This window comes from Lycium ferocissimum, chromosome 9 (assembly GCF_029784015.1).
Source record: "Lycium ferocissimum isolate CSIRO_LF1 chromosome 9, AGI_CSIRO_Lferr_CH_V1, whole genome shotgun sequence".
Taxonomy (NCBI): Eukaryota; Viridiplantae; Streptophyta; class Magnoliopsida; order Solanales; family Solanaceae; genus Lycium; species Lycium ferocissimum.
This window is the reverse complement of record NC_081350.1, coordinates 67,563,100-67,580,050: the sequence shown is the minus strand read 5'-3', so window position 1 is coordinate 67,580,050 and position 16,951 is coordinate 67,563,100. Positions and strand designations below refer to the sequence as shown.

The 16,951-nt window shown below is 34.3% G+C and overlaps 1 protein-coding gene across 1 annotated transcript; it reads right to left on the bottom strand.

The window, feature by feature from the left end:
* Positions 1 to 1,950: 1,950 nt before the first annotated feature.
* On the bottom strand, positions 1,951 to 10,068 carry LOC132031509 (protein DETOXIFICATION 29-like). Its single transcript, XM_059421504.1, has 8 exons — positions 9,672 to 10,068; positions 8,378 to 8,919; positions 5,376 to 5,462; positions 4,457 to 4,513; positions 4,110 to 4,348; positions 3,339 to 3,457; positions 3,092 to 3,178; positions 1,951 to 2,270 (listed from the first exon to the last, which is right to left on the bottom strand). The coding sequence occupies exons 1-8, from the start codon at positions 9,978 to 9,980 to the stop codon at positions 2,190 to 2,192; spliced, it is 1,521 nt and encodes a 506-aa protein (XP_059277487.1). The 5' UTR covers positions 9,981 to 10,068; the 3' UTR covers positions 1,951 to 2,189.
* Positions 10,069 to 16,951: the final 6,883 nt, after the last annotated feature.

Below are 16,951 nucleotides of genomic sequence, written 5' to 3'. Positions count from 1 at the left end.
ACTGATTTAAATATTTTCATAATGTTCCTTAATGATGAAAATGGTTTAACATGAATTGATTCGCCTATTTGGTTGGAGCATATCGGCTTAGGTAAATTGAGTCGTGATAAAAAGTGCTTCTTGTAACCCTAGCAGGTAAAGGACTGAGATAGAGAGAGCATCTCTTTCTTAAAGTCCTTTATAGAGTGGGTATTAGTGAATGAATAAAGACAATAGGCATATGTAAATAAATTAATTAAATTTTATTGTCAAAGTCAACCAATGGGCCTAAAAATAAAAAGAAGGAATAATTACTTGGCATAGCTACCTCTAAGAGATAATTATTAATAATAACTACTTTTTAATTTATTTATATTTAGTAGCTACAGTGATTTTGTAAATTACCATTCATAGCTATATCAAAATACATTAGGTTTATAGCTTGTATTTCTCCCTCGTTCCTCTCTTCTCCCTCACCCCCCTCTCTCTCTCTCTGTTCCTCTCTCTGGCCAAATACCTTTCCTTCTCTCTGGTGCCTCTCTCCTTTTTCCCTCTCTCTTCTCCCTCGGCCGCCGCCGTCTCCTCCGTCTCTGCAGCCAAATACCAGATCTCCAGCCAAGTTAGCTTTTCTCATGTATTGTTGCTTCAATGGGGTCACATCTCCTCCTTCGCCTCTTCCTCCTCCACGGCGACACCACCAGATCTAAGAAATGCCACTGCCTCCTCCACTACCATTACGCTTATCAGATCTAACGGATACCAGAATCCATGGCTTCTTCTCCTTGTTGTATCTTAGATCTTAGTGTATTTGAAATTTTGCATCTGAATTTTTATTGAATTACAGTCAAATACAGTCGTTGGCTGATTGTATTTTGGGTGCAAACTAGATTTATTTGACTGTATGTGTTGTTTAAATGATCTATATATATGTTTATATATAATTTTTCTAGTAAATACAGTGTATTTGAAATTTTGCGTCTGAAATTTTGTTGAAATACATTCAAATACATTCGAATACATTCAACTACACCCAAAACAAAAGGATACATCAATATATAAACACACTATAATACACAGCCCCCGTCGTTTATTTAAATGCACTTAAATACATCATTTTGAATACACATGTAATCAGAGAAATTAAGGTTGCATGTATCCAAATACAGCTAAAAACATATGACATTAGATAAGGTTAGATACAACTAAATAGTGTATTCAAATACACTGAAATACAGTCAAATACAACGAAAATACCTAGATGTAGCTATGAATTGTAAATAGCAAAAAGATAGTTATGGATTGAAAGCAAACATTAAAAGGTAGTTATTTATGTAAGTTGCCCTAAAAAGAAAATGGAAATGATTGTTGGAGTCTCCTTACTTTTCAGCCATAAGCTAAGTCTTCCTCATTAACAAATCAATTTCCAGTACATTGCGATACGGCCTTGAACATGAACAAAACACGTATATTCAAAAACTCGCAAATGTCTATTATAATACTACACTGGTAAGAAGATCGCGAGGTCTGCTATAACTTGGATAGTCGTAGAATAAAAGGAATCGTCTTAGAAAATGACTTAAAAGATAGATGCCGATGCAAATTTAGATAGAAATGGTATTCGATGTCTATTAGGGAAAAAAGTGTTTACAAAGAAAAGAAACAATACGTTTATTAGAAAAACACATTTTCACCCAATTAAGTAACAATAAGGACATTTTTGAACTAAACTATTAACAGAGGACATTTTTGCTTCAATTTCACATAAACTATTAACGGACGACATTTTTGCTTCAATTTCGCATTGTGTAAAGGCATTTTTGACGTTTTCCGTTGTCCGATCTATATTGCTCTTTAATTTCGCTCGAAACAAAACTTATTGCCGCATGAACTCAAATTTGTTTTCCTCTTTTATTTAAGATCCACAGCAAATAATAGGAAGTACTTTTTTCCATTTCATATATGGCCAAAAAGTTGGGGAAAAGGGAAATGAATTTATCACCAAGAAGAAAGTAGAATTGATTCCCCTTTTAAGTGGAAATGAAGTACCAAAACTTAAGTTACAAAAAGCTTTCAAAAATGATAAATCACACTACCAAGGGACAGAGAGAAATAATTGAAAAGTGGAAAAAGTTGGATTATTGATTCTATGAATTTCAACCATCAAAATCTTATAAAAGGGAACTTTATCCCCAATACTGCTTTGTCTAGTCTCAGCTAATGGCGTATCCATCAATGACATTGGCATTTTTGTTTCCTCCCAGTTGCTTTATTCTATCTCCAGCGTCAGAAGCCTGCATTTATCCAGATTAAAGATTAATCTCAAGCTTGATTCGACACTACTCTTATCTGTCCATATTTATAAGGAATTGGTGTAAACTCAAACATAGATTATTTAAGATCACATGAAAAATACTATTTCATCTGTTTCATACACATTGTTATATTTAAAACGGTAATTTAACTTTAAACTTCTCATTTTACTTTTAATGAATAGTTTTTATAGCCACAAATGTTATTACATGTTTAAAGTCACAAGAATAAAAAGTCTTATAGCCTACAGATATTATGACACTTATAATATCATAAGCTTTTAAAAACAAATTCCTTTGTTAAATTTGTGCCGAATTAAAACTATGTCATATAAATTGGAACAGATAAAATATAAGTCAACATATATAATTAGTAATTCAAAATATTTAAAAAGAACTTAAAAATCATAATAAAAGAAAAATTGCTTGACTCCGTTTATAATCAGATAAAACGAGTCGGAAAGGGTTTTTCTTATAATAGTATAAAATAATAATATCAAGGTTAAGAGGAGGAGGGGGGGGGGGGGGGGGGGGGGAGGGAATCATATTTTCAGCAAGAAGGTTGAAGAGTGAAAAAGAAAGAATACCACATTAATGGCTTTCGTGTACCATGTTAACCCAAAATTACATTAATGTGTTATGTTTTTATCATTTTCATTTTGTAATTTCTGATCCCAGTTATTCTCTGTGAATATTAAAAAGATCATCGAAAAGCTCGAGTACCTCAAGCAAATGATATAGAACCAAGAAAGATTAATTGGTCTAAGAGAAATAGTGAAACCACAAACGATATTGTAGATTACCTCCTTGTCCCAATCAGTTCTTGCAACTATCCAAATCAGAACACAAGTCTGAGCTGTAGTTCCAACTAACATCCCATACCACATGCCCTGAAAAGCGCAATTTTGGTCATAACAAATTGCAAAACCCAAAAGTGAAATAAACTTATAAGTACATCTAATCATCAATAACCACCATACTTTAATGAACGGGTTAAAAGTGAAATCAAAGAATCAAAATATTAATAAGATGAGGGAAAATGATTAGTACCGGCATGCCCCAGTTGATGAAAAAGGTAAGGAAGAGACCCAAAGGGATTCCAATGACATAATAGCATACTATGTTCACATAAGCCACATGTTCTTGCCATCCTGCTCCAATTGCCACCCCTGTTGTTTCACATTTGTAGCATTTATCATTTTACTAACAACATCATCAAAAAATCTAAAATAAAGATTAATGTTGTCACTTATAGTAGTAGTCAAAGCCATTAGTTTTTAAAATTTTCTCTTGTTAATTATTTATTTTTATTCTTTTTTCCCTCTTGTTTTATACTCATCTGTCTCAATTTATGTGACATTTTTCGCTTTCGAGAGTCATACAAGAAAAAATTTGACAGTGATTTATTCGCATGCCATTTAAATATTTTAAATTTTTTAATTATTGTGACTTATAGTACTTTTATGTAGTTTCTAAATATGTAAATTATTTTTCAAAATACTTAAAGATTTTTGTGTCCAAATCACAGTCAAAATAAAAAAGTTTTGACTCTCGAAATTCGAACTATATCACATAAATTGAGACAGAGGAAGTAATTTATTTTCTTGATTTTTTTTTTCTTCTTTCAACTTTTTGTTGATAAAAATATACTACCTAGTTGAAATACATAATTCGTAAATAACAACACTAAAAAGAATTGAATAAAAAATTGAAAATCATGATAAAATTTTATTAATAATGATAAACTCACTTTCACTCTTAATATCTACTCCATATAAAGCGAGTAGAAATAAAAATGAGCTTTGGGAGATCAGTACGTACCAGAGAGTGTAGGTTGGAGTGTGTTGACAAAGAGGGTTAGTCCCAATACAGGAGTGAGATCATACACCATCCTTTGTACTTTTGCATTATTTGTGAACAAAAGTGGGTATTGGCTTCTCGTAAGGATGAGTAAAAGTGTCAACAATGCACCAATTGCAAGTGAAGTAATTGAGACCACCACCACTGAGAACTTTGCTCTTCTTGGATGTCCTGCTCCTAGTTCATTTGATACCCTTACACTACCAAAAAAAAAAAAAACTTTACTCCTTTTTATTGCATAAGTTTTATAATTAATCAAGGATTTGTCAGTAAGTACTGTACTAAACAAAATTAAAGTACTGACATACCTTATTGCAGCATTGAATCCAATACACAACATGAACGTCCATCCTATTATGTTTGCACTGCAATTCATATTGTGACATTGTGTCAGTCAATAATAAGTGAACAGCACCAACAATTACAATGCATGCGTTAATTATTACTGCTGTTTACCTACAAAGTTGATATCTCATAAATATATCTTACTTTTCTTTAAAGATTATTGAAAAAATTAATATTTTATATTTTAAAATAATTAAATTTTAAATTTTAATATTAATGAAATGATTTATAGTCATATAAATCTCTAAAATTTATTTTAGATTATAAATTTTGAAAGTCTATATTTTGTCTTAAACGTTTTGTCTAATCAAATAATGTCACATAAATTAAGACGAAAGGAGTAAAATATTAGGGTTGTTAATTTGACAGACTAGATTATAGATTATGATAGAAATCACCTCAACCTACTTGCTATTTGGTACTCAAATTATGTATCACAGGGACCTAATAACTTAAACTTTAAAATCCTGATTTTTCTTGTCCTTTCTCATCCTTAATTGATTTGTGCTTAACCCTACTTAGAAATGCTTAGTTGTTTAATTAAATGGTTTTTAATTTTTTTTTGTTAAATATGCGTGCGTGAATCATGTTTTATATTTTATCTTCAACTCTTCTTCCAAAATGTCATTGTTGAAACCAACTATAATGAGACTCCAAAAATAAAATATTACAAGCAATTGTGCTTTGACCAAATTTACGAAGAATCTTTTCTATTATACTAATTCTCATCCGTCGCCCTTTTCCACATCTCACAACTACCAACCATGGCTCTCAGCCACGTTTACCTATTTTACTTTTAAATAGACACTTTGGCAAGTTGAGACTTGAGAGGTACTTTAGTAGTAGTAAAAAGGAGTAGTGGGAGTAGGTGAGTTAACAGACCATATTGAAGTAGCATCCACCGCAATTTCTGCATCCTTAACGTATCCTGCGGCCAGAATCAACGACATGAAATACCAAAGTTCTAAGCTGCACACAGTAATAAACAAAGCAAATATTCATCAAAACCAAATTTAATATTTTTCTTCAACTAAAGTGAGAAACTATTTTATTCAAAGTTCAACTTTGTAACTGAGATTCTATAGTAATATTATCTCAAGGGAAGATAATAGAAACGAAAAGCTTACATAATACTCCAACAAATTACTCCATTGATTTTTAAAAAAAAATACATAGTAAGAGAATTTGATGTCCAAATACTTTATCAACCCATATTTCATCCAAATTCTAACCATTGGAACTACTCATTCTTTTGGCAAAAGACATAGATTGACCTCTCAACTATACCCCAAAAGTCGATATCACATTTAAATTTTACTAGTGACCTATTACACACCTAAACATTTAAAAAGTGAATTTATTTATCTCCTACAAACTGATGACCAGTTGCACAATGAGAAGTGTAACACAATCTCTAGCCACATCAGCGCCACTTTGGAAATTTCCTAAATTTTAATTTTATATTCATTTCCTTTTCTTTATTCATTTGATTTTCTTTTTATTAATTATATTTACACTAATTAATCCCTAATTAACCATTAAAATCCTTCAATAATTACATCTTCATCACCACCACCTCATCTCACCGGAACCATCAATCCGCCACCACCATCGCCACCAGTTTCACCACCACCAATCCTCCAAAGAGGCGGATCTAGGATTTAAGTTTTAGGGGTTCAACATCTTAAATTTTTAGCACTAAACCATTATATTTCTAAAGTTATGGGTTCATATCTACTATTTATTGTAATTTTAATAAATTTTTACACATAAATTTATACCCCGCAACGAAAGTTTGGGGTTCAATTGAACCCTAAGTTATGGAGCTCCATCCGCCACTGCCTCCAATAGTTGTGGACAAATGAATTTGAACGGAGGGAGTATTAGTAATTTTACTGCTGCTGCTGTCATTACATCAGCAGTAGTAGTACCAGCCCGGCCCCAGCCCATTCCACCAACTCTATCACTACTACTGCTGCTATTCCACCAACTCATATTCACATTTCACCACCCCCAATCCTCCAAATTCAGATTTTTTTAATCCCATCCCAACCCACCCCATTTCTTCTTCATTCCCCACCCCCACCCCATTTCTTCCTGTTTATCCGCCACTGCTACCTTCCCCCCGCCCCTTCTCCTCCTCCTCCCCTATCTTCACGCCCCCTGTCCCTTTCCTCCATTTTTCTCATCACAATGTTTAATTGGGCAATTAATTGTTACTTTCTAATTTCATTATAAAAAATAAAAAAATCCACAATCCAATGGACTTTGCAGAGATTTAGTAGTAACCTAGGTTTCATGGGCTACAAAATTTCAAATTTTTAATGGCTCCAAAATCTGAACCTTTTCTTGTAGTATTTTGATATTTTTTTCAAGAAAGGAAAAGTAATGGGTGAAATTAATGGCGGTGGTGGTGGTGGCTATGGTGTTTTCCGGTGAGATGAAGAAGAGGGAGGGGGCGTGGAGATGGGGAGGGAGTGGGGAGAGAGGCGTCGTCGTCGGAGCTCCATCAATGGCGGAAAAATGAAGAAGAAATAAGGGTGGAAGTGAGATTACAAAAATGAAAGAAGAAGGGTTGTGGGGGTGGGGGTGGGGGTGGGTGGGATTACAAAAATATGAATTTTGCAATTAAAAAAAATGAATTAATTTTAATCAAAACACTCTTATTTTTTAATTATTTTTATATTTTATGCCACATCAGCTCAGAGGGTGTTATTAGTTCCACTTTTTCATATATTAGGTGTGTAATAGGTCACTAATAAAATTTAAGTGTGATATCAATTTTTAAGGTATAATTGAGAGGTCAATCTATATCTTTTGCCCATTCTTTTTGGAAGACTTGCCCCTATGCTTGTTACAATTATCTTTTCACACTTTTCTTAACTCCACAAAAAGACAATAAAATATTCAATTGGGACCATATGGCTCCCCAAGTTCATCACAAAAAAACACAATTATAAATATAAACACCCCCCGGGGGGCCACGCTCTCATGTATCCCTTGAATATACTGAAAGCATAAAAAAATCATCTTTTTGAGTCGAGACATTAGGAGCTTCAATGAAAAGCAGAGTACAAACTAACATAGAAAACTCTGTTTCAATTTATTTATGATTTTAACTTGACACGGAGTTTAAAGAAAAAAATTGAATCTTATGATCTTAAACTAAAAATATGTATAACATACCAAAATGTCTTTTAATCTTGTCTTTCTTAAACATGCCATGTGAAATGTTGAAATTGAAGAATTGTCAAAAAAAAAAAAAAAGTACTCTTTTTAAAACGGACTAAAAAGAAAAGTAAGACAAACAAATCGAAATAGGTGGAGTATTTAATACTCTAGTTGATGGGATAAGGTGAATATTCAGGATGAAAGTTAAAAGGTATAAATTTATTCATGTTAAAAAAATCATCTTTTTGAGTCGAGACATTAGGAGCTTCAATGAAAAGCGGAGTACAAACTAACATAGAAAACTCTGTTTCAATTTATTGATGATTTTAACTTGATACGGAATTTAAGAAAAAAAAATTGAATCTTATGATCTTAAACTAAAAATATGTATAACATACCAAAATGTCTTTTAATCTTGTCTTTCTTAAACATGCCATGTGAAATGTTAAAATTGAAGAGTTGTCAAAAAAAGAAAAAAAGTACTCTTTTTTAAACGGACTAAAAAGAAAAGTAAGACAAACAAATCAAACTAGGAGGAGTATTTAATACTCTAGTTGATGGGATAAAGCGAATATTCAGGATGAAAGTTAAAGGTATAAATTTATTCATGTTAAATTTGTACCTTCAACAAAACAGCTTATAAAATTAACCCCGAACTCAATGAAAAGTAAAACCCATAAAATTGATCCTTTAACTCAAAAGAGAGAACATACCATATCATGACCCCAGAAGCAAGAGACAATCTAATAAATGACCAAAGATTTTTGAATGCCTCCCAAGAAAATCCAGACCAAGCTTCACCACAATTCCCCCAAAAAATATACATCATTTTTGCACCAACCATGAACCACCATGAACAATTTAGTACCACTGCACCTGCTGCCAAACCCCAACCCAACTTCAACATAACCAACCAAGCTAACAAAGCGTGCATAGCAAAAGTAACCCCAGCTATGACTGCCATAGTCATAATCTTGCTTTGAGCTTGAAGAAACTTCATTATGGGGAACTCAAAGGCATAAGCAAAAACCATTGGTATCATCCATATTGAGAATTGTCCTGCCCATTGTGCTATTCTTTCCTGTTGGCCTATTAAGGTTAGAATTTGGGTGGCAAATATGTTCAAAAACATTAAAACTAGTGCAGTTGCACTGAGGATTATCCATGATCTTTGCATGTAAATGCCAAGCATATCTGTTTGTTTAGCTCCAAATGCTTGCCCACACAGTGTCTCCAATGCGCTTCCCATTCCCAACTGTCAAAAAATGTTAATTATTGGGTTATGAATCTATCATCATAAGTGAAACAAGGTAAATTTATGTGAAACAGGACTAATTACTATAAGCGCAAGAAATCCCAAAATTTCCCGTATGCAGAACTTAATTAATGGTAAAAAATACTCCTAAACTATCACTTTTTTTCGAGTTTCATGCCTTAACTATCCGTTATTCTCTTTTTCTACCGGAATCTATATATTAAAACACACCTAGTTGATAGTTCAGGTAATAAAAATGAACAATTTATAGCTGGCCTAATCATTTTCGAGGTATGTTCAGGTAGGAAAAGAGAACAACTGATAATTGGGATATGAACTAACGAAAAAAATGATAGTTCAGCTTTCTACCATCAACTCTAAAAAGATTTACTCTAGTATTGACATTCAGCCCCAAAATCACGAAAATGAAAGAAGAAAGCTCCAGTATTCACATGAATGATTTCTCCCTTCTCTATTAATTCTTCTTAAACAAGAGGAAACCCATGTTCCATTTTCCTCAAACTTGTCAAGAATTAACTTCAAAAGTATAGTTTTAAGATCTTGACATCCACAGAAACCTACAACAACAACAATAACAACATATCTATTGTAATCCCACATGTGGAATTTGAAGAGAGTGGAGTGTATGCTGACCTTAACCTACCTCCTAGAGATAGAGATTCACAAGAACTGTATAACAAAATATATATATCGAAAGAGGAAATTCATGGTTGATTTTATAATAGACGTACCAGGACACCTTCAGAAAATCCAGCAATAACAGAGAGTTGAATAGAGACAGCAGCAAGTTGAATGGTTCCAACATGACCAGCAAAAATTTGAGTAACAGCACCTAATGAATATTGACAAAGTGAAGTGAAAATAGCAGGTCCAGCTAGGTACCACAGCTTTTTAGACTCGTAATGAAATTCCTTTACAAAGTTTTTCACTCCATTAATTTGCTGGATATCATCTTCATCAGCATCAAAAGAAACCTTTGTTGATTTTGGTGATTCCTCCCATTTGGTTGAAGTAAGAAGTGGTACGTTATTGTCCTCCATTGATGCAGGACAAAGATCCACAAGCACCGCTATATTAATGAGATGGTCAAATTATTGGAGATTTTATAACAAATTAATTAAGTGGTGCCCATTTATGATTTATTGTTTTTTTCAAGGAAACCACGACAATTATCTACAATAGTATATGGACGCACCTCTGAGTCCTGATATTCAAATATTTCCTCCACGTGTGCCACGTGATACTACCATAATTTTATCTAGAAGAAAGCTAAATTGTCCCTCGGTCCATATTGTGTGAATTATTTTCCCTATGCAATTTAAGAAGTTAAAGAAAATGACAAGTAAATAAAAAAGATGCAAAACACTAAGGGGCCGTTTGGTAGAAGGTATAAGCTGGGATATCTCAGCACTAATTTTTATACCATGTTTGGTAGAAGGTATAAATTTATCTTGGGATAAATTTATACCTTGTACCAAACATGGTACAAAAATTAGTGTTGGGATATTATACCTTCTTATCCCACTTATGCTGGGATTATTTTATACTATCTTTTAGATGGTATAAAATAATCTCAATAGATGGGATAAATTAGTCCCGAGATTATAATCCCGGGATAATTTCGACTATCTACCAAACGACCCCTAAAAGTATTCTTTCTTTTAAGGCAAAAGACATAGATTCGCTCTCAAACTATACCCAAAATGTCGATATCACACTTAAAGTTCCATGGTGACCTATTACACACCTATATATTTAAAATGTGAATTTATTTACCTCTTGAAAGCTGATGTGACATAAAATATAAAAATAATTTAAAACAAGGCGCGTTTTGTTGATTTTTTTTTTTTTTTGGCTAAATATACATATTTTAGGATCCCTCCCCCCCCCCCCCCCTCTCGCCCAACTCCTGCTCCTCCTTCTTCATTTGAGCAGCACTAGACCACCCCCACCAGCCAAACCCTTCTTATTCTTCATTTAACCACCACACTCCAACCCCTCCTCCACCTCCAGCGCCTTCTTCTTCTACATTTCACCACCGCCATGCCGCCCTTGCACTTCTCCTCCATTTTCATGCCAAACCACCCCCAAAACCTTCGTCTTCTTCATTCTTTGAAAGGGTTGGACGATTCAATAGTAGGTCTCAAAGTTGGGTTACACAGGTGGTGAAATTGGAGGAAAAAGAAGAAATTGGTTGAGCCATTATGGTGGTATTGGTGGTGTTTTGATTTTTGGTGGGGGATTTGGTGGTAGATGGTGAAATTTATGAGTAATTGTGATTTTTGGTGATGGTAAGTTGTGGGTTTGGTGGTGGGTGGTCAACTTGTTGGTGGTGATTTAGCGGTTTTGATTGTGGTGGTGAAGTGATTTCGGTGGTGAATTCACCTATTGATTGTGAATTTAGCTATGGTGTTGAATTTATGGTGGCAATGGTTGTGACATGATCCTGGAGGTGGATTTGGTTGGTGGCGGGCTGGCGGAAGCAATGGTGGTTTAACAGTGGGATGGTTTAGTGATGACGCTGACAGATTTAACAGTGGTGGTTTAGCAATGGTGGTTTAACAATGGTGGTTCAGCAATGGTGGTTTAAAATTTTAAAGATTTCTTATGTGGTGTTGACGTGGCGGCGAGTGTGCCACACCTCCCTATGTGCAACTGGTTATATGTGTATTATGGGGTAAATAAATTCACATTTAAATGTATAGGTGTGTAATAGGCCACCATGAAAGTTTAAGTGTGACATCGACATTTTGGGTATAGTTTGAGGGTGAATCTATGTCTTTTGCCTTCTTTTAAACAATTGAAAGTGAGAGTTATCTTCTCATTATATATTCTCCATCTCAATTTACGTGAAAGTGTTTGACTGAGCACGAAATTTGCGAAGAAAAAGAAGACATTGAAACTTGTGATATAAATAAACTATACAAATTTGTGTGGTTATAAATCATATCATTAAGGATAAAAAAGCAAAGTTTAAAGTCAAATTATTACTAAATGATATAAAAAGATTATTCTTTTGAAACTAACTAAAAACATAAGAATGTCAATAAGAAAAAATATAAAATTACATAAAATGAGATGGCTGGGAGGGAGTATTATTTATTTAAGGGAAAAGGGTCAAATATACCCCTCTACTTTAGTTTAATGGTTAAATATACCTTCCATTAGTCAAAGTAGATAAATATACCCCTTCCGTTAGTCAAAGTAGATAAATATACCCCTTCCGTTAGTCAAAGTAGATAAATATACCCCTTCCGTTAAGAAAGTAAACAAATATACCCCTCAGTTCACAAAATCCCCAATTCCACCATTAATTACCCGATTTAACTTAAAAAAACTCATGCCGACCCGCCCTGACCCGCAAATTAAATTCTTTCCACCCAAATACACTCACTACCACTACAAGCAACCCAACACAACAACCACCACCACTATTTAGCACTCCCCCTTCCCCCTTATCCCCTAAACAGTTCCGGCAACAATGGTAAGCTTCTCTACCACTATTTTTCCTTCATTCTCTTTTTTTATCCACCTTAGACTTTAGTTATTGAAAAGTTAAAGAAAAAATGAAAAGAAGTCCTGACATTTTTCTCGGAAACAGACAAGGAAGTACAAAATAAAAAAATAAATAAAAAGATTAAAGAAAAAACAAAAAAAGGTAAAAGAAAGAGAAAGGAGAATATTACAGAAGAATTTCATGCAATTCGAGTTCGTCAATTTGGGGTTGATAGATTCTTTCTTCTTTATTGTGACTGGTTTTCTATACATTCTTTTTAGATTTTAAAGGAGAATAACTCTATTTTGAATGTATTTTAAGTCAACTCTTAAACAAATGGTTGTTCTCATTTTACACATTCAGTGGTGGCGGTGATCGTGGAAGTGGTGGTGGTTGTTGTGTTGGGTCGGTTGTAGTGGTGGTGGTGGGTATATTTGGGTGGGAAGAATTTAATTTGTGGGTCGGGGCGGGTCGGGCATGATTTTTTTTAAGTTAAATCGTGTAATTAATGGTGGAATTGGGGATTTTATCAACTGAGGGGTATATTTCTTTACTTTCTTAACAGAAGGGGTGTATTTATCTACTTTGACTAATGAAGGGTATATTTAACCATTAAACTAAAATAGAGGGATATATTTGACCCTTTTCCCTTTATTTAATCTATGGTGAGATTCTCATAAAACTGACTATTCCTTAACATGGTAGGTGGAAAGGAAACTCGAACTAGAACCTACTCTCTTTTTTATCAGTAGTGTTGTACCTACTCTTTTGCTGAAACATTTTAAAATGTGGTGCTCTCTCTATCTTACGTAATATAGTGCTATTTGATTAGATATGTCTTTTAAAATAATTAGGAAAATTAGCATTTTTGATCCTTAAGTTATTGGGTTATTCCAATTTTCGTCCCCATGCTATCCTACTAATCAATCTATGATATTAAAGAAATAAAAAGAAATTAACGCGATTCCTGAAAAAACTTTAACTAACGATTACTATAAGTTGTCCTCGACTTCAGTTCAGATGATGTTATTAACACAGTCTTTATTGCACTATGGCGAAAATAACATGTGTGTGCCGAAACATTTTTTTTTGTTTTTTGAAATTATTGATTATTGGACGAATTAATACTAATATTCTTGAAATTAGACCATTTTTATATACCAAATGTCACACCCCTTTTTCCACACAATAAATAAATAAACTAATTTTTAATTTATTGAAAAGGGTTTTTCCACTTAAAGTGACATTTTGAAAAATGATTATTTATTTCCCCATCAGAGTCGGCATCTGTCACTCCTTTTTTTTTTTTCATCCATAAAAAAAGGGAGTATGACAGATGGCAACTCTGTTGGGGATAACCAGAATTCGAACTTTAATATTGCCTCATATTTGGCTTTACTTGATTTTTTTGAATACATATACTATTTATTGACCTAATGTGCTATTTGCCTACTTATTTACCACTTTGATATTGTTTGAATTGTAATATAAACTGTCTTCTCTCGTGCAACCAATAGGAGTCTTCTGGCAGACACTTCACACACATTGTGCAATTGCATACGCGGTTTACGCTCTCGAACCTTTCTTTGAGATACTAGAGATGCGGTAACGCTCCTGGGAAGGGTGTTAAAGTCACACATGTTTTAGGATGGGAAGGACAAACAATGAGGTCAGAAAGCACTGCTACTGGTAAACTGTCCCTTCCCTACTTGAGTTGTCCGCTCATTTTACAACCAGTCTAGACACCTTCTTCTAATGCATTTTGCACACAATTATGAGAATTGCGACTACGCACCCCACTTTGTTGAGATAAAGCCAGTAGTCCTTTGGTCCCTGGTGAAGGATTTATACGCATGTTTAGGATATGGAGGACCCACAATAAAGTCGAAAACCGCTGCTACCGCTACATATCCCTCGCCCGACTGGAGTTGTTCGCTTGTTTTATAGCCAGTCTAGATACCTATCTTCATCAGGTTTAACCTAGCTTGGTAGAAGTGGAACACATACATGGTATCCATAGTAGGCCACATTTTATTTTCATCACGTGCATTTGACTTAGTGGGGCTAGGCACAGGGGTCGAGTCCGTCTAAGATAGGTACCCGTTTCTTTTGGACCAATATGTGCATCATATGTGCTATTTGCAATATTATTTGGAATGAATTGTTCATTGTTGACTGGATTTTAGGGTGATTAGTGAAACAAAAGAAAGAGATTTATTATATACCCATTTTCAATAAACAACCAGAAAGAGTCTAGTTACTATCTTTTCAGTAAAATTTCCCAAAATAATGAGTCTTTTAAAAATCCTTACTTATAATAGTCTTCACGAACTACGCACACCTGATTCTCACCTTGATGAGATACATAGGCATCCCTCTTGGGTTCGGTGATCCTTATTCAAAATTTAAAAAAAAAAAAGAGTTTTTATTCCTTATTCAGAAAATCCAAAAAGATTTTACCTTATTTTTAAGGTTACTCTTTGTAGAAAATTCAAACATTAAAAAATACCAAAATATTTTCTTTTATTCCTCCTTTATTCATATCTTCGAAAATGAAAAGCGGTTTTCTTTTCTTATAACGGTAAAAAAATAGAAATTCAAGAAAATAATACATTTGTCCACTATTTTCACGAACTACGCACACCTGATTCTCATCCCGATGAGATAAGCAGTGTCACGACCCAAACCGATGAGTCATGATGAGTGCCAAGATCTACTTGTCAAACGCTCCTATACTTATATCTAGATCTCATTAAATAGAAAAGGCGGCCTGAATGTGACTCGTAGCTATACTATACTGACTTCTGTATGAAAAACACAATGAATCATGCATCAAGGTCTCATAAGTGTATATATATATATATATACACACACACACACACACATACTAGGAACAACAGTGCAACTCGGCCAGGCCGCTGTAGATGTTGTACAACAAAATAGAAGCCATCAAGGCTACACGACAACCCCACTATATATAACTATCTACAGACCTCTATAAGAGTACCAACCTGTGGAAAGGACGGGACAGGGCCCCGTCATACCCGTATCTATACATCAAAAATAGCATACCAAAATAGACAGCAGCTCCGAACCAAATGGAGCGCACCAACTACCGCTAGATAGAGATCCTATTGAGCTGGACCGTCCGTCTGTCTACCTGAACCTGCGGGCATGAACGCAGCCCCCCAAGCAATAGGGAAGTCAGTACGAATAATGTACCGAGTATGGAAAGCAAGAAAGTAATATAAAAATGACAGTAAGTATGACATAAGTCTGCAAGGAACCAACCTGAACATCTGAATGTATCTGTATAATGCTATATAACTGAGAGTACCTCTAAGGGCGTATCATGTGCATGCATATTTGAAAATCATATACATATGTGAATAATATCGTACCCGACCTTATAATATAGGCTCAGTGTTATCTGTACCCGGCCATGATAGGCTCGGTGTTATCCGTACCCAACTGCAGTGGTGTGCACAATAGGTGCCGTATCCGGCTGACTATAGTCTTTGCTCGATGTGGTAAAATAGCTATACATATATAAAATGCATGGAAGACTCATAAGATACCATCCTGAGCTCGTCAGAGTAACCTAAGGTCTCCAAGTGACATTATGAAGCTAGTACATCAATATGAGGAATCTCTAGAAACTATAGACATGAACTATATCGAAATATACATATGAAGTCAAGGATGCAAGTATCTCTGGAGTATCTAAGAATAAAGTCTGGAACTCATTCGTTTACTTATTTCGTTAGTATCATAAAGATCATGCCAAAATGAAAGAAAGGGATAGCCTTAACATACCTTGGAGTCTACCTAAATGTCCAACATCTACTTCCTGAGGTCACAACTCTACAACCAAGACAATATAGGCTACAATTAGACTATATACATCTCTTACCATCCATCTTAAGTAAGTAGGTAACTCAACGAAATTCGGGCAGCATTTCCCCTATAATTTTCACTCCAATCCAACTCCAAAACAGTCCACAACATACACAACACCATTAACAACAACAAAAGAAATATATAACAACATAAACAAGTAGAAATTCCTCCAAAACTTCAATCATAAACAACCCTCAAGACAGCCACATCAACAAACTAGTTTATGCCTTTCATAACATGTTTCCCTTCACTTCAAACTAAGAAATTCCTCTACAAACAACTTAATCAACAAGAATAGGATGTAGTACATACCTTAATGTCTAGAAACGCTAACTTAACCCTTAGCTTCAAGCTCAAATAGGCAGCCACGCACCTAAACCCTAATTCTACTATGTCCTCCTTGCTAGTGCAAGCTTCTAAAGGTGAAAACTTTATTTGATTTGGTGAAAATTAACTTAGAGGGTTTGGAGAGCATCTAGAGAAGTCATATGTTTTATTTGAGTGAAAATGAAGATTTAATTCATGGCTCACATATATATAATAAGTGTACAGGGTTTTTCAAGTTGCACAGTGAACACTTCAGTCAGTCATCGATTCGTTTAACCTCTAATCCTT

Coding starts and splice junctions, on each gene's coding strand:
- LOC132031509 (XM_059421504.1), bottom strand. CDS start 9,980: ATGGAGGACAATAACGTACCACTTCTTACTTCAACCAAATGGGAGGAA. Junction 4,349..4,456: donor GGATTCAATGCTGCAATAAG/GTATGTCAGTAC, acceptor TTTTTTTGGTAG/TGTAAGGGTATCAAATGAAC. Junction 3,179..3,338: donor TCATCAACTGGGGCATGCCG/GTACTAATCATT, acceptor TGCGCTTTTCAG/GGCATGTGGTATGGGATGTT.